The 23,334-nt window shown below is 39.8% G+C and overlaps 1 protein-coding gene across 4 annotated transcripts in view; it reads left to right on the top strand.

Moving 5' to 3' along the window:
- The window catches only part of TAFA1 (TAFA chemokine like family member 1), a 471,237-nt gene that overhangs the window by 348,280 nt on the left and 99,623 nt on the right, over window positions 1-23,334 (top strand). For 2 of the 4 annotated variants that reach the window (XM_067043688.1, XM_067043689.1), the window contains exon 3: window positions 18,705-18,842. In XM_067043688.1, the coding sequence (XP_066899789.1) occupies window positions 18,705-18,842 (138 nt within the window). Of the gene's footprint in view, window positions 1-18,701; window positions 18,843-23,334 lie in introns of all 4 variants that reach the window. The other 2 variants (XM_059075122.2, XM_067043687.1) reach the window with 1 other exon arrangement.

Below are 23,334 nucleotides of genomic sequence, written 5' to 3'. Positions count from 1 at the left end.
CCCCTCGACCCTACCAAATTGTACTTAGGTTCCCTTTGGAAGCTAACCAAATTCTTAGCATTTACATTACTGTATTGGATTTCTTGGTCTGTCTTTCCCACTAAACTACAAATACGTTGGAGATATTTACATTGTATCCTCCTGCCTCGCAGTGACATCCAGCAGTAGCTGATGATCAGAATATTTGTTGAATGAGTGAATGATCTTGTAAAGGAACAGATGAAAGTTCCATACATGCCCCATTGTCTAGAACTGCTGGTTAAAATAAGGACATATAAAAATCTGAATTCTTCTACTTGAATTTCTGGAAACGTTTACAAACAGCATGCCTCTTTCTGTACATTCACTTCTGTCTTCCTTTCCACTCCAGCGTGGCTTCCTCACTGTGCTCTGTAGCTCCCAACCGTCCCCCCACTACAACCAGACATAACATACCCTACACAAAATAAGTGTAAAAATATTTTAGACCACAGTGGACAGATAACTTTGCACCACTTCACTACTGTGAACGGCTGTAGATGGAACACCTGGGTTGGAGTTCCAGTTCCAGTCTTTACTAACTGTGCCCTTGAGTAAGTCTTGCTGAGTCTCAGTTTTCCATTTACAAAGTAGGTAATGACAGTAACTAAGTCTGAGGGTTGTTGTACGATTAAAAGAACTGAAGTCTGAAAAGTTAAACCACTATGATCTACCAATATTAATGGTCACTAGTGCTGCCACAGTTTCAGGCACACTCTCGGAGATAGTGGAAGAGTGGAGCAGATCAGGCTTTATGCAGCTAGAGGTAAAAATGCTAATTTCCTTCTGTCCAATAAGTGATCCACTTATCCAATGCCTAAGGAAAGGTTGGAATATGAATTCACCTAGAATAGGAATCAGCAAACTTTTCCTGTAAAGGGTGAAGGGGAACAGATTTTGCTACCCCAAAATATGTCTTTTTGGCCTAAGGATTATTTTGAGCTAAGGCAATCAAAACTCAGCAGATTCAGGAAAAGTTCTTTACGTCTCCATTAACTGCCTAAATGTACATTGGGAAGGGGGCCTGTATCAAAAAGAGAGCTATTACCAGATATACCTTTTTACCTAAATAACTTACCTGCCAAGCAGGGCAACTTTTGTTTTCCAAACATCTCCTCTCACTTTCCTTTGAGTAGCCTTCCTTCCCTTGTACCTCCAGACCTTTAGCCCTTTCCTTAGCTCAGACTGTTTTGAAGCCTCAATTACCTGGCTGCCCTTTGAGCCTCACATTTCTATGCGCTCCCGTCCATATGAAATTGACTTTGCTTTTCTCCTCTTAATGTGCCTTATGTCAATTTAACTATTAGACTTGCCAGAGAACCTACAAGTAAAGAAGGGAAAACTTTCCATCTCCTTCAGAGGCAAGATGGGAATAGGTCAGGCTTTGTGAACCAAAAGGCAAAACTGAGAATATTATGTAGGTACTTAAATAACATGGTAAAGAGAAAGAAATTTCCACAAAATGTTTATTGCTGAAATGTAAAATATAATAATAATAGAGTCAAAGTGATTCTGTCTGTAATCTGCCAACACAAAGAGCAGCAGTGCCCCTCTGCGTGCATTGAACGTATTTAGTTCAACCACACATGGTCAAGTAGAAGAGAGCTAGAGCCAATACAAATTAATAGCAGTTTACATAATACAAACTCCTGTGATTTTTCTCGGGAATGCCCTGGCGTGGGCCCAGGATGGCAGTCTGAAGTCAACTGTCCTCCACTTCTTCTTAACTCTTATTGCCTCCTCTTCTGTTAGTATCTCTCCAGTCTAAAGAAGGAGTTCATGATTTCCTAAGGTAATTTTGACCTAATGTGTTTATTGGCTATTCCTCTGCGTGCTTTCAATTTTTTTTAACATCTTTATTGGAGTATAATTGCTTCATGCTAACACATATATAAAGAATATTTTTTTGAAAAAAGGTTCTGAAGAACCTAGGGGCAGGACAAGAATAAAAATGCAGATGTAGAGAATGGACTTGACGACACGGGAAGGGGGAAGGGTAAGCTGGGATGAAGTGAGAGAGTGCATGGACTTATATATTCTACGTGCTTTTAAAAATTAACTCCGTTTAACAAATAAGGAAACTGACTGTTTAGAGTCATTTATCAAGGATTCCACAGTTAAATTAATCCCAGCATTGAGGGTAAAACTACACTCTGAAAGGTCAGAATCTGTTCTCTTGACTGCTGTTTTATATCACTTCTCTAAGCTTCCAAAGATGATATGCAGAACAAAAGTAAAAGTGAAGTTGTAAGTTTAGGAGTGAGAGATTAGAAGATGAGAAGTGATTGAGTAGGAAGGAAGACACTCTAGGCTAAGACAAAGGTCTAAGCGAATCTATGGAGGTAAAAGGAGGAAAGACATTCCTTCTGTAAGATTCTTCTCTGAAGACCTGCCTCACAAACAGGGTCTGGATATAGCATCCCTCCAAATGACTTTCATGCATTATTGAGTGCAGTGGAAATTTGGTACGTGACGACTAGGCCTCCTCAATAGCTTTAATTCCCATTGACCCCATTAACCTGAATATAATTTGCTTTGAAGAAGAAAACTTTAGCCTTAGGTTGAAATTTATGTACTTTTCGGGCACCATTTCTCTAATGTCATTTCGTTATGATCATTAACTTACGTAGCTGTTTCTTCAGGGAACTCAAACTTCAGTAACCATATTCTGCTGTTCAGATTATCACTCATAACATGTTTGCTGACAAACTGACATCTAACCGAAGAGGAATGGTCATTTTTTTTTTTAACAGACTTCTCACTGCAAGGTCACTCATTCTTTATGTATGACTTACCTAAAGGCATAATTTGAGACTCTGAAAGATGGCATTGTTTTACATTAGGTGGGAAAATTTCTCTCTCATTTAGTCTAAATAACTTAAAGTCTAAATTAATCTATTTCTACATGTTGCCTCTACATTGCTCAAATGACAGTTAATCAATATTATTTGGTCATAAAAATGTTAAGGTCTAATTTACATCACTTTAGAGTTGAACTAGTGTGTTCATGTCAGTCAGTATAATTGAAACATCAAAAGCAATGATGATTATGAAGTTTTACAATTTGAATCAAACTGTACTGAGCTGTTCATATTTATTACTCTATTCATTCTTCACAATTAACTAATGAAGGTGTTCTTACAACCCCATTTTACAAAGCTCAGAGAGCTTAAGAAATGCATCTGTTTTACCTGACTTACAAGCATTAGAGTTGGGATTGGAACTCATGTTTGGTAGATTACTGAGTCCGGAGGTTTTCACTGTAATATTTTGCCAATCCTTTTATGGCTCTGCTGTCTGGAATTTCTTAACAACAGAGGCTCAGCAATCCAGTTGGCCATGAGTCAATTCACATGATTGTTTAACTATGAATTGCTAGGAATCAATATGGTGAGTTATTTGGACTTCTCCTGCAGTAGAAGTCTCAGAAAATCAGTATCCAGTTGATTCTCTCTCCCAATCGCTCTCAGTAAGTTTAGAGATAGTCAACAATTCTTGCAGACCCATATGGGTATTAGTGAAATAAAATTCCAGTCACTTCACAATAAACAATATGATAATTATTTTTATGGTAACAGTAATAGTAACAAAAATGACCACACAGTTTGAGTGCTTATTATATTTCAGGCACTGAACCAAATGCATTATATCCATTTTTAAAATTCAGTTCTCACAAAGATACTGTGAAGTACAATGTACAATCATAGAAGGTGTTTTGTCTTTGTACCCAGTTCCTGGCACATAGCTGCTAAAACCCTTGGGCTCTCTGAAGTTATGAACGTCTTTTGTACAATAATGAGATGACCAGGGATCCCTAAATAGTTTCAGGATCAGAGCTGGTGACCAGAAAGACCAAGGCATAGTTAAAGAATTGGAGAGAAGCAGGGCTGGAGGTTGAGTTAATCACCAATGGCTAGTCATTTAAGTCAGTCATGGCCAGGTAATAAAACCTCCCTAAAATGACAGGGTTTTGAGAGCTTCTGGGCTGTTGAACACACTGAGGCACTGGTAGGTGGCAGTACCTGGAGCAGGTACAGAAGCTCCATTTCCCACCCCTCACCCCACCCCGACCATACCTGTCCTATGCTTCTCTTCTATTTGGCTCTTCCTGAGTTAAATCCTTTATGATAAAACAGTAAGCATAAGTAAACTGCCTTCCTGAGTTTTGTGAGCCATTCGAGCAAGTTATTGAACCTCAGGGGTCATGAGAACTGAATTTATCACCAAGTTCGGCAGAAGGACAGGAGGTTTGGGCACCCCATTTGCAACTGTTATCTGAAGTGAGGTCAGTGTTGTAGGACTGAGCCCTTCAACCCGTGGGGTCTGCACTAACTCCAGGTCGTGTCAGAATTGAATTGAAGTGAACTGAATTGAATTGAATTGAACCATTGGATACCAGTTGCTGTCAGAGACCTGGGGATGTGGCATGAAGAAAAGAAGCCACAGAATTCTAAGTAGCTAAAGCCACTACAATAAATGGAAGATAATGTACTGGCACATTTAAAGAAAGAGTTCAGAGGTAGAGCCAGCAGTGCTAGATTTAACAGCTCAAGTGTATCATGAGGGCCGTCATCCTTTCTATCACTTGTCTCCACTGTTCTCCACGTCAACTCAGTCTCACGCAGGATCGCTGAAAAGCTCAGCTTGCATCTTCAAGTACAACAGAAAGAAAACTTTTTTTCAGTTTTTCCACTTAGCCTTCAGCTTCAGTCTGATTGAACCAGATTGGATGACAAGCCCATCTGCAGACCAATCTCTGTGGCTGTGGAAAGACTGTGCCATTTGGCCAGGTCTGAGTCACAATCCCACCCATGGAGCTTTTGTTCAGCTGCCCTGCGTGGACTAAAAATAAGCTGGGGGTTGTTACTCCCAAAGAAAACCTGACATGCTGTTTTCAGAAGAGAGAATGTAACATAGGCAAGCAGAAACAGCAGGTTTTAACTACAGAAAGTGATAGTTACAATTACCTCCATTTTACAGACAAGTAAATTAAGGGTCAGGAAGTTTAAGCAACTTGTCGAAATTTTCCAGTTAGTAAGACATAAAGCCAATATTCCAGCCAAGGACTCTCAGGGTAATCACAAAACCAAAGTGCATCTCCAGAAACAAAGTCTATATAAGTGAGATTTTTAAGAGAACTTCATTGCTTCTGCTTTTTATTCCACCTCTAAGGAACCAAAAGCACTTGAACCCCTGTAATGTGATATTCCATTATCTTATCCTCACAACAGTAAAGAGAACAAAGAATTATGTCTCAATAAAGTAAAACTGTTACGTTCTTTTCTTCCCTGAACAATCTGATTGTTCAGGGAAGACCAAAATGTGTGTTTTCATACTTGTTTAGATATTATGAATGCTGTTGATTTTTAGATGTCCTTGGTAACTGAGATCTGGTATCAAATGCAGTAGAGATTTTTACCTGAAATTACCTAACTAATTCCTAAACATTTGAGGAAAATTGTACTAGGTGGGTATGAGTTGACCGACACATGGACTCCCCACAGAGGATCCACTGAGGAAATACCCATTTCCACATTCCTTTAGATTGTTGGCAGAGTTCATGTCTTTGCTGTTGTATGACTTCCAACCAGAGGCCACCCGCAACTCTTAGAAGCCACCTGCAGTTTCTTGCCATGTGGACATTTCCATAGACCTTCTCACAGCTCATTTCTCCAAAGCCAGCATTGAAAATAAAGTCCCTCTAATGCATGCTAACAAAACTTGATAGAGATGGAGATACAGATACAGACAGAGATACAGATAGAGATAGACATTAAAGATAATTATGGGAGTGATAGCACATCATCCTTGCCACATATATAACCTAACCACAGAAGTGACATCCTGTCACCTTTGCTCTACTCTGTTCCATAATCTATATTCTAAAAGTACCACCCTCACTAAGGGGAGGGGATTATACGGAGCATGAAGAGGGGGTGCTTGAGAGTCTGTCACACGTACCATCTTTAGCTATTTTCTCACCCTCTTCTCTGAACCCAAAGTGTCCATCTCCTATCACCACAAGAACAAATCATCCTTGAAGGACCAAAGTCCTGAATCAAATTCTTTTGCTCCAACAAGTCTTCCTGAATCCATTAGGATAAAGGTACTATCTTCTAATTCTTCGTAAACTCCAATAATGGAGAGAGTCTACACTCTCATGACATTTATTACTTTCTACTTTGAATTATTCATTTTTATTTTCTCTGTCTTAACTTTCTGACTAGATCTTTGAAGCCAAGGATACTTCCTTCCTTTCATTTACTCATACATTTTTAAAGTATTTATCAAAATCATAACATGTACCAATATATCAGGACTACATTTGGTTTCAGGTAATAGACATCTCAACTAGGTTAAGCAAATTAGCAGGCATTTATTTTTTCTCGTGTAATAGAAATTCTGGAGGTTCATTTGGCAACTTTGGCTCAGTTACCCAACACTCTCAAAGTTAAAATCTCTGTGATTTTAACTTTGACCTTCCTTTCTCTCACTGGCACAAAATGGCCACTGTAGTTCCAGCCTTCAAGCCTGCACTTCAGACAGGAAGAAGCAAAAAATGGTATAGGAAGGGGCAAGTGTTACGTAAGGAAAGAAAAGTCTTTCTAGATAGCCTCAGCAGATTTTCATTTATATTTATTTTCATTTCATTGACAAGAACTTTGCCATGTGTCCATCATAGCTATAAGAGGAATAGAAAAATATTTTTGAATTGTGGGTGTATAGCCACTCTGATCAAAACTGTTGATCTAGATCTTTGAAAAAGAAGAGAATAAGTACTGAGTGTGCAACATTTTTTTTCCCCAGTTAGTTCTTGTGCAGGGTACTCAGGATAACATGATCATTGACAACAGATATAGTCCCTGCCTCACAGGGCTTTTTACTTATTAGAGGTAGTAGACAATGATAAAAAGTATTTAACAAACACATGTAAACTTTCAGTTGTGGATGTGCTGAAGTGGAAAAGGTCACAGTGCTCTGAGAGTCTGGAATGGGAGGGAGGAGATGTGAGTGACCTAATAAGGGAAGTTACAGAAGGTTTCCCTCAGGAGGTGGCATTTAGATAGGGTGATATCTGGTTTAACTTTGGTACCTACCATAGGGTCCCCCATATAATAAAATTTATAGAAAAGAAGAAAAGATAATTGCAGAAAATCTTCTTACTGCCTTTAGTATAACTGTACTTCATGACTCTTTATTGCAAGTAGTAGAATAAGTAATTCAAACTCAGTTTTAAAATAGAGTGTTTTTTGGCTAAAGTTCAGCCACCAGCTTCAGGCACAGCTATATCAAGTAGCACTAACAATCATGGCAGGAAGCACTCCGCTTTCCCACTTGGCTTCCCTCTTTGTTGATTCCATTCATTTGCACACTTTTCTGTCATGGTACTAAGATAGTGGCAAGCTCCAGATTTATATCTTTTCATCAGAAACACCTGTGGGGAAAAAAAACTATATTTTCTCAAGAATAAATGTTTTACTATTGGATCTCACTGTGTACAGGTTGAGCTAGGTACCAGCCCTTGTAGCCCTTGCTTGGTCCCTAGAGAGTGCATAATCCACTAAGCTAGTCTTGAGTTTTGTGCCCTCTTCTGGATCAGGGGTAGATCCAACAACTTCAAAACCCCATGAGCTGAGAATGGGGAACAAGGCCTTGGCTCCATAAGGAAAACAAGGAAGCATGCAGCAGTAGAAGTGGGAGTGTTTGCTGGGCAGGTAGAAAGAATAGAGAACTACTACAGAGTAGAAGTGACTAATGGCATTAATGACTCCCACAGTTAATGATAACAATACTAAGAACAAACACTTATTTTGTAAGTATTTTTTTTCATTATACTCACCCATACAAACTCATTCTATTCCCAGCATGCTGAGAATTTATCCAGCCTGATTTACCCAAATCAGAAGGCAAAACTGGCTGTATGTTTTGAAATTAGTGAGTATGAGATTCCCAGAGAGCAGGGTTTTAGTAGGACTAATACCCTTCCCTCAGGCCCCAAGTCCACACTCAATGCCCCAGTGCTCATGTACTCATGCAAACATTCCTTCCTTAGTGCTGACCTGATCCAGCGGGTCCATTAAGTGAAGCTCATTTCAAGTGCAGACGGTCCCAAGTAGCTCAACGTCTGCCTGGTAGCCAGGCTAAGTGATTTCGGATGGACTTAGACTTCTGATCACATCCATGCAACCAGGAAGGAAATGAAACCTTGTTTATCATCTTGATAAACACTCGTTTTCAATGCCTCCAGACGCTTTATGTAACGTGGTAGAGTCAAATACTATTAAATTGGCATCACTGTCAAAAAGAGAAGTAATAAGTTTTTCTACCTGAGTCGTAGTTAATGACTTCTACAATGTGTAACACAAATCACAGTTTCTGTTTGCCTTCTTTCCCCTAAACGTGTGTTTTCTGATCTCTGTGGCCGTGGAGGAGAGGCACTATCTCATGCTATAAAGAAATATATACTTTCATGATTACCTCTCAGCTAAACCAATAAGACACCCAGATGACAAGGGCCAGATCCTTGGCTTGGATGACATATTTGCACAGAAGAGGAAGCTGAGCAGTTGTATCTCATTCCAGTTCTTCATGGAAGTCATCGATTTGAAAGACTATACTTCCCGGCTAAAAGCCTTGGAATGGTTCCACCCTAGTTATTGTTAAACATATTTACGGAACCTATTTAAGCACTCTTGAGGGGGTAATATACCTCTTTTATTCTCATCATCTTAAAGAATAATATATTAGTCAGATTAGGCTGTATCAAGCTGCAATAACAAACTAGCCCCAACTCTCATTGGCTTAAAACAATGAAGGTTTATTTCTTGGTCAAGCAACATGCCCACTGTGGTTCATCAGAGGGTTTGTGTTTGGAGGAGTTACCCAGGAAGTAGAACTGCTGGAGCAGCCGATAACCAAAATATGGGTGGGCACACTATGGTCCATAGGCCAAATCTGGTTCGCCATTTGTTTTTCATAGCTCATGAGCCAAGAATGATCTTTACGTGTTTCAAAGGCTGGGAAAAAATCAAAAGGAGAATATCTGTGACACCTAAAAATTACATGAAATTCAAGTTTCAGTTTCCATACATAATATTTTATTGGCACACACTCACGCTTTTGTTTATGTGTTGTTTGCGGTTGCTTTCATATTCCAACAGCAGAGTTTAGTAGTTGCCACGGAGATCAGATGACCAACAAAACCAAAAATATTTTCTACCTGGACCTTTATAGAAAAAGTTTGCTGATCCCTGATCTAAAATACTTCTGGTTACCACACCAGCAGGAAGAGAGCCCTGGAGAATCTTCCATAAGGAATTAAAAGCTTGGTATGTAAGTCACACGTCGCTTCCTTTAACACAGAAATAGTCATATGGACCCACCTCCCACAGGGGAAATAGGAACTACCATAAGCCCAGAGGAAGAGAGCCAGAGAGAGTCATTGAGAAGCCCTAATGGCCACAACAGCTAAAATTAATAAGAAGAAGACTCTTGATAGCAAACACTTGCCTTGTTCTTATACTTCAGGCATTGTTCTAAGCGCACTGCAAGTGTTTACTCATTGACCCTCACAGCAACCTAATCATCAAAGTATTATTTTCCCCATTTTACAGATGAGGAAGCTAAGAATAGAAAGCTTAAATGTTTTTCCTGAGATAATACAGCTCACAAAGGGTGCAGGCAGCATTTAAATCCAGTCAATTAAATATGGCTCCAAAATCCAGTCTCAAATGCTATGCTCTTAACCATCCTACCACACATGGATCCTCTATGACTTAGAAAAGTCCCAGCCATTGATATCGTAAAGACCACTGCCTTACAAAACCCTTAATTATAGAATTCAATAGACACAAGCAAAATGCTAATTTTTGTGTTTGTATAACAGATTTCCATAATACTTAATAACTCACTTAGGAGTTTGAGAGTAATTAGACCATAGACGGAAGTAAAAGCTAATATCTATGGATTTTCATGTGGTTCTCCTGTGGGTACCAAAGTAAGGACTTAGATTTTAAGATCAGTTTAAGACTCAGCAAGAGGACCCAGCAGGGATCATCAGAACCTAAAGTGAAAATGTTTCTTTCTGGGAATGGTATTTCACAGTCATTTCTCCCTAGATTATCTCAAATTGTATCTTGATCTTCTTGTCTTTGCTTCTAAGCCAACTCAGGAATGTTGTTCCATAGCATGTATTTTTGTTTAGCTGGAGGAAAAAATGTCATAAAACAGTTATGGTTTAGAGGTGATGGATTTCGAGTCATCACATTACCTGCTGTCCATTCACGTTTCAATAATGGAGATGGTGTATCATCACCACCCATGTTCCTTTTAACATCCATTATACTTACCCATGCAGGATAATAGAACAATCTCATTTTAAGAGAATGTTTTAAAGTTTATAATTATTATTGGGCTTCCTTTTCAGAGTGTATTACTGCTTATATGCCATTAAATAAATATCAGGAAGAAACAGAATAAAAATGAATAAAGACATAAGAGTAGCTGAGGCAAGGATGCAAAGGAGAAAGCGCGTTCGACCACCCATCATTGCACAAACAGTTCAGACATTTGACGGGGGGTCTTGGAGCTTGAAAAGTAAATGCCTCCATTTTCCAGCCTTTCAGAATTCTGTCCTTCCATCAGAACTCATGTCAGATGTAACTGTCTCCAGTATTGTCTTTGAAAGTGGGTTTCATTTTTTAGGTTAACAATAAGAAGAATGTCAGCTCTTATTTATAGCAGACCTACTGTGTGCTGCTCAGTGTATTAATTACTGTTGATACACAAACTCTAATCCTCACAACATTCCTTAAGTTTGGCATCTTACTTACAAGGGACCAGAGCTTAGAGGTTACATCTTGCTCCAAGTCACCCAGCTAGTAGCTCAACGGATGTTGATTATTTCAAATAACATTTATATATTAATATAATCAACCTTTCATGTCAGTATTTCAGGTAATTTTAAAGAAATTGATATACGTAGAGGTATGGCTTCTGTAAAACAGGGTTGCCTGTTTCTTTTCAAGAAACTGTTTGCATATTGCTCTCAGCCTTGAAGGCTAGCAATAGAAGAGGAACACCTGATAAACTCTCACCCAGCTGGATGAGTGATGTCGGTGTAAGGATAGAAATCCTAGCAGAATTTAGATTGAGAATGTTGCACCTCAGAGGGGAAGAGTGGACATAGCTATCTTTCTAAGCCTTATTTCATTCCAACTCTTTCCCTAATCACCATAATAGAATTTGATTACTCTATTTGAGACCATAACCCAGGGAAGCAGAAGGGCACTGATACTGTGATTTAGTTACCAGAAACTTACAGGAACATCCAGGGTGAATGTCCCACCCAGCCTTTCAGTGGCTTTCCCTACTGGTCAGTAAACTGTTTCAATGATTGCATTAATTTGCAATGGATTGACAGCAGATCCAGATCAGGCAAACAAATTTGAGGGCAAAAAATACACAGGAGGAGATGTTACATTTTCAGCCTTATTTTAACACAAATTCTCCAGCAGATCTGAGAAGGCACAGTGCCAGTCTGATACCCAAACCATTACTTGGGTTCCCCTCCCTAATGCCATCCAAGGCATCCTGCCTGGAAACAAGTAAAAGTTCTGTAGTATATAAAGGTCAGTAAAGATTCAAGAATGTTCTTCTTGTAACCTCATTGGTATATCTTTGAGTAAAATATATTTCCACGTTGTTAGAGCAGTTATTAACAATGATTTCTACAGTAGGAGTTCGAACGTATCCAAGGTTTGAGCCATTTTCTTCTTTAAAAACTATAAAGGGGAAATGTAGGGGATGGTTGTTGAGTTTACTGTAGTATACAGTACCTTTAGCAGTCTTATCTCAAGGCACTGGTGAGGTCTAAATGTTGTTCCCTCGCCACTGGCCTAGGGTAAGAGTAAGGAGATGGGTGTGGGGAATGGTCCATGTTGGTCAAAAGGGGGAAAAAATTTCGAAGCGTTCAATATGTTTCCACAAGTAATTCTGATCTAGTCAAAGATAATGATCCCAATAGTATTACTCACAGCAGAATATAGTTTAGCGCCTACTTTGAGCCAAGTATTATTATAATCCGTTAGCCTGTACTTCTTTATTTCTCATACCCATTTAGTCCTCAAAACAACCCTAATAAGTTAATGCTATTATTATCCACATTTTACAGAGAAGAACCTTGAGACATAGAATGGAGAAAAACCGGAAGCTGATTAGGACTTGCACTTTGGGGCCCTGATTCTACAGTATTTTCTTTTATTCATTATGCTGTACTGCCTAAAACATGGTTGTCTGCCCCAGAATTTGTTTCTTTTTCCTATATTTGTCAATCCTGAATATACCCCAGAACCCTAGGACAGAGGAGATGGTAATTTGTTTAATCTCAAACATAAAAAAATCAAGCGGCCATTTTGCCCTCCTCCACCAAGTCATGCTTAAAGATCCATCAGTGTCTCTCTTGTCAATGATTTACAAAGACACTTGGAGCTTCCTTCCAGTCCAGTGGGTCAATAAAGCATTTTTAACACGGTCCTAAATATGCATTTCTGACATCTGCTACAATAGATTCCAAGAGAGCTATTTATAAGGCCTTGATCAAGAAGTCCTACAAAAGTGAATCTCAAAAAACCTGTGCTTTTTCTTACACTTAACAGCTTTTAAAGAAAGGAACCATTTGCCATAAAGTGAAAAGGCAAGGATCCGTATCATGTCAATCTTAACATTCCTTAATCACATTTTATTGGTGTCCTCTAAAAGTCGACTTCAACTATAAGCAGATATATCCTGGCTTAACTATTAATGAGGACTGAAGTTTCCTTATGGTTACTCTAAATTGCTATTTCATTTTCCAGTCATTTCACTTAGAATGAAAAGCTTTTCCTTTGTACAGTTTGGCTCTCCCCCAAACCAGAGTTCCAAGCTGATTTTTCTGGAAGGTGTATGAGAAGGTCACTTCTTTGCAAAAGCTACATTTGTCATTCAAGTTTATTTTCTGAAAAGATCACATAATGGATACTCAGGAAAAGTTCCCCAAAGAGGGTTAATTTATAATCAGTCTTTCTTCTCTTCTTTTTCTTCTCTTAGTTTCTCCTTTCTTCCTCTTTCATTCTCCCATCTCACTCTTTCCCTTCTCTGTTTCTTCCCTTTATTCCTTCTATCCCTCATTCAGTCATTTAATTATTCAGTAATTTAAGGAATGTGTGAATGTCAACTATTACGCCAGGCCCTAGGGATACAGAAGTAAAAAATGTGGTCCCTGCCATCACAAGAGTGTCCAGCCCAACAAGATGGACAGGTAGTAAACCAATCATTCCAATTAGGAGACACGCTATAAAAGAAAAGTCTGGGGCTTTCGTGGTGGCACAGTAGTTGAGAGTCCACCTGCTGATGCCGGGGACGCGGGTTCGTGTCCCGGTCCAGGAAGATCCCACGTGCCGTGGAGCGGCTGGGCCCGTGAGCCATGGCCGCTGAGCCTGCTCGTCCGGAGCCTGTGCTCTGCAACGGAAGAGGCCACAGCAGTGAGAAGCCCGCGTACTGCAAAAAAAAAGAAAAGTCTGGCTTACTTAAGTGAGCATACAGTCGGGGGCAAAAGCTAGTCTTTGGGGAAGAGTTTCGTTCAACAAATATCTATAGGCCACACATGGGCCCAGTAACAGAGTAATGAAACAGAAAACTTGCTGTTCTTGTAGAGATAACAAAAGTGAAATCTTCTTTAAAAATGCCAAAATAATGCATTGTGAATATGATTATGGGATAATTATGTGAGATCGTAGGATCATATAGCAGGGAAATCTAACTTACCATCTGATTCAAGGAGACCACCTAAAGAAGAGTTGAATAGTGAATATGGGGACCCCACCTCCCCCCAAAATACAGAGTTTAGACTTAAGTTTAAAAAAAGAAAGATAATTCTCTTCCATTTCAACTTTACAATCTCACCCAGCATCTTCTTTCCCAGAAAACTTGTCATGTGTTATGATAACTTCCAATTGCTTGACTATGCTTGGTCATGGACATGAAAACATCAATACCAAAATATACTACTGGACGTCGAATTCCCTGGCAGATGAAAAGGATTAGACCTTAGCAATCTCCCACAAGTGCCCACTTTCAAATGGTTGACCCAGTTTACAGCTCAGAGCAATCAGCTAGGTTGGTATAAGCTATTTCTAGTAGACGTCCATTTGGGGGGCAAACTGTTTTAGGATGCCAACCGTCAAGTTTTTAGCCATCTGCCTGCCAGTCATTCCTATCTCATCCTCCCTTTCCATCATGACATGTAACTGTCATCTGTGGGAACTCTTTTTTAAAAGAAATATTATCCTTAGCAATTCATCTTCTTGTGTTTCCTCACTTGTACAGGGCAAGACAGTGATGCATTGAATTGGGAAGGAGGTTCATTGCTGGGAGCATATTGGGCTTGGCATTTTTTTTTAACTTCTCCAACTCAGAGAGTGTTGCTGCTGCTAGAAATAATCTTGAAATGCTGTCTTTTTTTTTTTTTTTTCTTTTTGGGTAGTAGAAACTTTCTCTTCCTGTTAAAAATCGGTTTTGATCATGTACTCAGAGCGCTGACAAATCCAAAAGAAAGAGCAGACAGGGGAAGTGGAGAGCTGCCCAGGGGAGCTTCCCTGCGGGGGACTCTCCCATTGCCACCTGGGGAACATTGGCAAGGAGAGAGGAAAGCAATGCCACTGTTTTAAAACTTTGCCTGGGGGCTTCCCTGGTGGCGCAGTGGTTGAGGGTCCGCCTGCCAATGCAGGGCACAGGGGTTCGTGCCCCGGTCCGGGAAGATCCCACGTGCCGCGGAGCGGCTGGGCCCGTGAGCCATGGCCGCTGAGCCTGCGCGTCCGGAGCCTGTGCTCCACAACGGTGAGAGGCCCGCGTACCGCAAAAAAAAAAAAAAAATTTGCGTGGACGGAGAACTGGGAAATGGATGTCCATCTAGCACATGTAACTTTTTCAGATTGGCCTCCATTTGTCATATAATTACTGTATTTACCTTCTAATCTGGAAGAACAATGCGACCCCTTACAACGCTAGATTTAGGGTAGAAGGCTAATTTCTTATATTTCATCTTAGGTGTGTTTTATATAGACAAAGTGGTGATACAAGCAACAACCTGGAAAGTCTGAATAGTACAGACAAATTCCACACTGGCTTATGTTTGTGACACATTCTCTGCCATTAGCTAGTAGGTTACTTCACCTGTCTTCTTTGCTGGATCTACAGTTGCTGAGTGAAATCCAGAAAACAAGCGAGTTTCCAGCAATCCATAAGCAAGAAAGGAAAGCTCAATTTTCTGAGCACTTAAATGACTTTGCTTTGAGAGGCCATAGATCATCTTGAAATCATATTGACTTGGATTGAGATAAAATTTAGAATGGACTGGCATTGGCGCTAAAGACTGAAAGACCCTTACATGACAAATATTATCATTATGATTCTGCAATAACCTTGGCAGTTAGTTTTGAAAGGACAGTTCACTAGGTAATTCTTAAAATGCAGATAAAATAGATTTAAAAGAACAATTTTCTAGTTCCCAGAAAGGGTTATGACAAACCTAACTCTTTCCTTTCGTGGGGGCCAAAGCTGGGAAAATTTTGATTTCCAGTCTCCTTTTTGAAGCAGCCAGCTGATGAGGCCAACAGGAAAATAAGACTATAGTCAGTTCCAGAGGGTCTTGAAAAGTTTTATCCCTGTGGTTATTATAGAAGTCCAGAATTGTATTTCTTTTCACAGAATTTGATCAGCCTCTCACTACGTCCTGGGTGGACCAAAGTAAATGTGGGCTTCTGATATAGCCAAGAAATAAAAAAACACATAGAAACTGGAAAGGGGGAGTATATCTTACCAGCTTGCTATACACTACCGTAGCAAAGACATCTAAGCTTCTCGAAAAGCTGTAAGTTTCATGTTAAATGATTGTGCAATAATCCATGATAGATTTGTAATTCATTTTCCATCTGGTTCAATCATCCATCTATCCAATAAATATGTGTCATTTGATATTAGCTTTAGAGCTGATCCTTAGCAATTGATCCTCAGTTGTTTTCACTTTTTCCTTAGCAGAGGAACTCCTTTGAAGGATTATACTGAACGTTAAAATAAACATTTAAATAAAACATTGAAGTACTATACTGAATATTCAAAATAAAATATGTAGAGTTGCTTTCTCCTTTCCTCCAGTGATATAACTGAGCCCCCTCAGATAATCTATGAAGCCCCACTAGGCATAACTTGAAGACTTCTTATCAAAGGACTGCAGATGTGAGCCTTTTGCTATCAAAGATCTAATTTTCTTTTCGTCATTACAAGTCAGTGGACTAGGCTTTCGTAGTTAGACTAGATTGAAAGGTTAACTTTCTCTGATTGACTATGGGTAGGTCAGTCACAAGCGTAAACCTTGGGAATCAGGAGATTTGGGTCTGACAGGGCCATTCAGACTCTCTAAATGGCAAGGTGCTGTGGTCCTCTGAGACCTCGTTCTGGGCTCTGCATTGGTGTACCTGAGCAGCAGGTGTAATTGGAGCCATAGTTCAACTTGTCAAGACCAGATGAGCTTGTTATTTAGAGCAACACCTCTGGCTTCCAGTGTGCAGATCCATCATCTGTGAGCCCGAGGAGGATGTGGTCTGGGGTCATTGACTTTATTTACAAGGTTCTAATGAAAATGGAGCACTTATCAATTCCCAGTCCCTTTCCAGAGGAAAGGCAGTATGGGTGCCAGGGCAGGACTGGGGAAAGAACGTATACATGGGGTCAGAGGATCTGAATTCTGGTCCGGATGCTGCCAGGTACTTGCTAAGTAAAATGTGAGCAAGTGTTTAAGCTGCTCTCGACCTCAGTTGCCTCCTCTGTAAAAGGTAATCATAAGCTCATTGGGCTTTCGAGAGCATATGGTAAATGGAAGGTTTATACAGTATCTACCATGATGTCAGTTACATAGTAAAAAGTCAATAAATGGTTAACTGCTATAGTACTATTACTATCACCATTAGTTTCATGGCTAGGTCATTTGGCTGCTTTAAGTCTGCATGCTCACTAAAAAGTACAGCTAACAATCGTCCTATTTCTATCTTTGAACAATCTTGCAATTTAAACGAAATATGTACTAAAAGTACTTTTGAAATTCTAATAATGATACGATGTTTAATGGAAGACAATACAAATACCTGTCTTTGAGGAAATTACATTCCAGTGGGGAACACACAGTCAGTACAATAAATAAATAAATTATATGCTGTATTTGCGAGTTACAGGTACCCTGGTGGTGGGCTGTGGGACGGGGGATGGTGCAGAGCTCAGTGAGATGACGCGTGCCGGCTAAGGGAATTATGACTTCGATAGGGTGGTCGAATGTGCCTCCGATAAAATAACCTTTGGGAAAAGATACGGAAGAGGTGAGAATGAGCCAGAGATCCACTAGAAGACTGTCCTAGGTGGCACCTAGTTCAGCTTGTCAAGACTGTTCTTCAGAGCAACGCTCAAAAGGGATCACGCCTGCCACGTTCAGCCAATAGCCTGCAAGGAGACCAGTGCCCCAGGATAGGATGGGGTTGTGTTTAAATTCTTCCCTCCCTCCTGTCTTCCCTCCCCCTGCTCCTTTTTTACAATTTTTCCTAAGTGCTCACCATGTACAGGCTGGATACACATCCCTTACAGTAATTTGTAGACAGTGGCTACTTCCTAAATGCTTGAGGAATTACTGCCAAATGAATCCTAAATGCCAAGGATCCTAAATGCTATGGGTCCATTCTTGTCGAATGAAAAACATCCTTCCTGAATGCAGAACTTGATGTTAGGAAAGTTAATTCCTGGTTTCTGATAACTTGGAGTATCTTTTGTGTCCCTGGAGAACTGGCTTAGCTGGCGTCCTGCGGGCTGGAAAGATCCAACTGAATCTCAGTGACATTTGACACACCCAGTAGAGCACCTGTTAAGAACCTAGCAGACAGTGGCATACCCTAAGTTGCCACTAAATTCTGACAAATGCATGGCTGACCTGTAACGATTAAGGGAAGCCATATGCCTTGGTCTGTAATTTGAGATTCCATCTAAAGCACATGATGATGTTCTCCAGTGATTCTTTCTATCACTTTCGGATGAGATCTGGACTGGGGAAATGACTGCACAACTAGATTTTCTATTTATCCCGCTTGAGGGGAGCAGGTGCTGGGAAGGAGAGCTCATTTCTGGGCACTTTTCTTGCCACTTCAGGTTCTGTATCACTGGAGTGTCTGTTGCTTATCATTAGAGCACAGAGCACAGAGAATTCTAAATGCGAAGATAACACAAGGGTGAGCTCCCCAAATATAATGCATTTAAATCTGGTAGCATCTTTATTTTGTGTTAGCTCCAGGCATCACTACTCCGCTGCCTTTCTGTACATACAGCCAGGAAGTGTTGCCTCTTGAGGTCTCTTCTTTGGTGCTCTTTGTTGCATTTAAAGAGTACTGCTGTGATGCTTGTCTTCTCCGAGATGAGACATCCCTTGTACATAATCTTGTATGCGTGTATATATACATGTTATGGGAGAGAATGCCACAGTAACTGTACCTCATAGAAACTCTTCCTTTTATTTCTCTCACCTTCCCCAACCCCTTCGCACATACCCTCACATGCCTGAATGCCCACTGAATTATTTCTAATCAGTGTCCTGATTCTTTCTCTCTTGCCAGAAGGAGGGACATGTGAAGTGATCGCTGCGCACAGATGTTGTAATAAGAACCGCATTGAGGAGCGATCACAGACAGTCAAGTGTTCCTGTCTACCTGGCAAAGTGGCTGGAACGACAAGAAACCGACCTTCCTGTGTCGATGGTAAGTAGCTGGCTTTACCTCTCTCCCTAGGAGTTCATCTGCATCGTTACTGTGCATAATATATATGTTTTGTTTCATCTAACTACGGTTCAGGATAATGAAGAAGGTGCATCCAAAGTGCTGCAAAGTTAGACAAACGCCAGTCCTCCGCATAGAGTTTGAATTCTTGTTTCTCTGGCTTTGGCATTTTCAAATAGCTGTTGGTTGACCATTGTGTAGAGAAGATAAGGTAAAGGAATCTTTTCAAGTCTATAATTTTGAGGGTCCACCTCATCTGGGAATTGATTTTGGATCGAGGTTATGTATGATTATGACAATGATGATAATGGTAGTAAAAAAATAATACCTAACATTCATTCAACACATATTTAATGAGCATTTACTATATGCCAGGCACTGCTCTAGGGGTTCACATACATTCATGAACAGATAGAAGTGCCCTGAGAGTTCACCATGTACCAAACCCTGTCCTAAACATTTCTCATGCGTTATTTTATTTACCCATCCCAACACCCTCATCTTTGTTATCTATTGCTATGTAACAGTTTATGCCCTCCCCCCAAAAGTTAGCAGCTTTAAATGGAAACATTGCCTCACAGTTTCCATGGATCAGGAATTTAGCTTAGCTGGATGGTTCTGGCTTAGGGTCCCTTCTGTGGTTGCTGTCAAGATCTGAAGGCTTGACTGATGCTGGAGGGTGGTTTTAAGATGGCCCGTTCACAGAACTGTTGGCAGCTGGCCTCTGTTCCCTGCCACATAGACCTCTCCAAAGGGGCTGGGTTTCCTCATAACGTGGCAACAGCTTCCCCCAGAGTGAGTGACCCAAGAGAACAATGTAGAAGCCACAGTGACCTTTTCTTTTATGATAGAGGCCCAGAAGTTATCCTTCATTGTTTTCACAATATCATGTTGGTTATGTAAGTCAACCCTATCTGTTCAGCTTGGGAGTGGATGAAAAGGGCTTGAAAACCTGGAGACGGGGACCCCTGGGGCAGATACACTTTCCCTCCCATTTTAAACATGAAGGAAACTGAGGCTTAGAAGGGTTAATCACTATTCCATTGGTCCCATGATTGATAAGTTGTAGCTGTACTAACTCTTGAGATGAAAGTAACTGACTCTAATACCAAGTCTTGACCACCATCTTTAAACAATTTGATATGCCTGTCAAACAGAGAGTCCAAGGTTCAAAGGCATCACAGATATCTTTCCACATCTTTATCTTCCATAATTTTAGAGCCAGATGTGAGCTGATCTTCAAATTCTTCGTAAGAAAATCAGGACTCAGAGAAGAGACTCACTTGCTCAGGTCACAAAGCAGGAGTTAGAACCTAAATCTCTTGACTTAGGGTCCATGATCCTACCTCTAGATGTAGAGGGGGAAGGACACCTTCTAGACTGACTCATGTTATGTATTTTCATTATGAATTATGAGGTGGTTAGAAAGGAAACACACACAAGCTAGACCAAGAAAGGGGAAATTATTTTTTTTAAGAAAGTAGAGGAATCCTGGGAAACTCAGTTATAGGAAATTCAGCCAAACATCATAGGATTCATAAACTATTTAGGCAGCTGCCATTCTTGTTTTCTTTGTTTTTGTTCTTCTTTCCCTCGTTCTCCTCTCTGTAGACGGGTTCCCTCTTCAAGGATTTTAACTTTTGTTCTCCCACAACTTAAGGATTTGTGTGAAGCTTTTATTTCTATGGTACCAACTCTGATCTCACTCAGCATCATGGTATAGCCCAAGTATACTTGACTCACTTCCTGTGTCTTAAGTGCCTTCTCCAAAAAGACTGAATGTGATTGACCCAGCTTGGGTCATCTGTCGATCTTTGCCCAATCAGCCACACCCAGAGGGACAAGCTCATAGGGCACTCTGTACCATGGGAAGGTCAAGCTGTTTTTAAAATGATGTGAAAAATCCAGGTTTAAGAATACACTGTGATCAGTGGTTCTCGATCAGGCCAATTCTCAAGGGCCATTTGGTGTAGACATTAGTGTCTGCGACTAGAGGGGTGCTCCTGGTGTCAGGTGTGTAGAAGCCAGGGAAGCTGCTAAGCATCCTACAATGCACAGGACAGCTCCCACGGCAGAGTATCATCCCACCCCCAGTGTCAGTGGAGCTGAGGTTGAGAAACTTGCACCACCGTGATAATTTACTTATTCTAGATCACAGTCAGCACAGTAAGGCACCTCCACGGCAGGGAAGGCAGGCGGCTAGACTAGAAAAGCCATTGCATCCTCTTACAGGAAGCAACTCTTGGCCCTAGAAGCCAATAAACATTATAAAACCATGATAATTTCTCCTAGTCTCTGCCAAAGAAAGCATTGAGCGCCTGTTAACTGTAAATCTCCATTTTGTTTCCAGTTCATTTGTATCACTAATGATCTAGAAATAGAATTGCCTTCAGGATTTGGGTAGAAGACACAAAGGCAATGCATGGTCTGTGCTGGCAGAGGGGAAAATGGCGTTTGGCTGTAAGTTTCTGTGAGACGCTAAGCCACATAGTGGTAACATTTTGTCTCTCAGAACAAGTTTGTTTCACTTTGGAAACTCTGAGCCCCTTGGTGTGGTCGGTTTAAGCTATTAGTGTCTGTCTTCTGAGCAAAAGTCAGTGAAGTATAGAATATTCTGTAGTCTTATGCTGATTGTTTATAATTTCCATAGCATTCTACTCCTCCAGAATCTTGGAATCCATTGGCACGTGTGGGAAAAGTCTATGTGTTACTTTGATCAAAACTCTTTTTATGGCCTAGATCTCTACATGCAGATTAAATATGAAGTAGGTGTATAAATTAACAATTCCTGTGTAGTTATTAAGACCACGAACTGTGAGATTAGGCAGACATGAGTGGAATCCCAGCTGTACCAGTTACTAAGAGAATGACCTTGGGCAAGTCACATTTGCTTCCTAACCTGTTTCCTCATCTGTAAAATGGGAATGATAATTGTTTCTGCTTCATGGGATTGTGGTGAGAACTAAGGAAATCATGTGTATAATGTGCTTTGCATAATGTCTGGTTCTCCTCAAGTGCTCACTAAATGATGGTATCAATTTCTATCTTACTAATAATTGTGGGTAATGCTTAGAAACAGACATTATTTTATGAAGTTTTGTTTCATATTAATTCAATACAGTGGCATTTTAGTCACTATCTTTTGTGAGAACTGCTTCAAACTATTACCCTGGATATCATTAATGATGGTAAGTCTTCTTCAGGAATGTATGTTCATTATAGGAATTTTGAAGAATACAGAAGTACATCCATACATTAGAGTCACCCATAATATTACTGCTCAGAGATTATCGTCGCTTTGTAAGAAAATAAGTATATGTTCTTTGAGGTTTAACCCGTCATTAAAGAGAAACTCACAAAGTAGGTATTTTATTGAACTAAAATGTTATAGTACTATCTGATCAACAGCTTGTTCCCTTTAATGTGAACATTTTCCAGCTTAATACATACTCTTAAAGAACATTATTGTTAATAACTACATAGGATTTCGGGGGGTGGATACACCACCATTTATCTAACTATTGCCTCCACTTTGGCACATTTATGATGTGTCATGCATTTCCCTTTCTCATTTTAAGAATGGATAGAGACCAGTTTCTCTCTGTGACAGCAGTTGACAATCCATATATCACGTTTGTCCTAAACATATTCTGTTCTACATAGTACATTTCCCATGGTAAGTGTTCTAGTTGCTGTTATTTGCTTTTCTCTGAAATGGCAGGTCAGTTGCCTTTTTATAGTGTTTCCAAAAACAGAGGCACAGCTTGATTTTTTTAAAAAGCTTTTATTGGATTGTTTTAAGATTCACAGTCTGAGACAAGATTGTTTTAAATGGGACATAAATTTTGCAGTATCATCTTAGCAACTTATTCAAAAGTATAATACATGATATTTGGAGAGGTTTTTAAGGAGTGGACTTTTAGTTTAAAAGTGATACTCTGTCACCTAATAACTGAAAATACCAAGAAAACGTACTCAACATCTTAAATTTTGGCACAGTCATTTGCAAATATTTTAGAAAGCATTATACTGTTGGATGTGTGTGTAGCAGTACTCTGAGGGAATATAGGTTGTTACACTAGAATTCACAGGATGTTGTGTTTTATTAATTTCTATAACCCAAAATAGATGGGAGACACCTTGCTCAATATCTTTGGTTGAGACCAACTAAAAATATAATGTACAGTCTTTTAGTAATCTCCAATTACTTTCCAGGGACTAAATTTAAAATAAAATACTCATACACAAGAAGACGATGACTCAAAGCATAATTATTTATTTAAGGGAAGAATTTTTCCAAGCAGATGATGTAAGAAAAATGACAATGAATTTCTAGGGTGCTTGTGAAATTATATTTTATTATTCTAATTGATCTATAGTGGCATAGAAAGAGTATCAATCTCAAAGTTTTAAAAACAACTGAATATAAACAGTAATAATAATGATAACAATAATAAAAATAATGGCTAACATT

The sequence above is a fragment of the Kogia breviceps genome, chromosome 10, assembly GCF_026419965.1.
Source record: "Kogia breviceps isolate mKogBre1 chromosome 10, mKogBre1 haplotype 1, whole genome shotgun sequence".
Taxonomy (NCBI): domain Eukaryota; kingdom Metazoa; phylum Chordata; class Mammalia; order Artiodactyla; family Physeteridae; genus Kogia; species Kogia breviceps.
The sequence above is the reverse complement of the archived record's forward strand: the minus strand, read 5'-3'. Positions and strand labels throughout refer to the sequence as shown.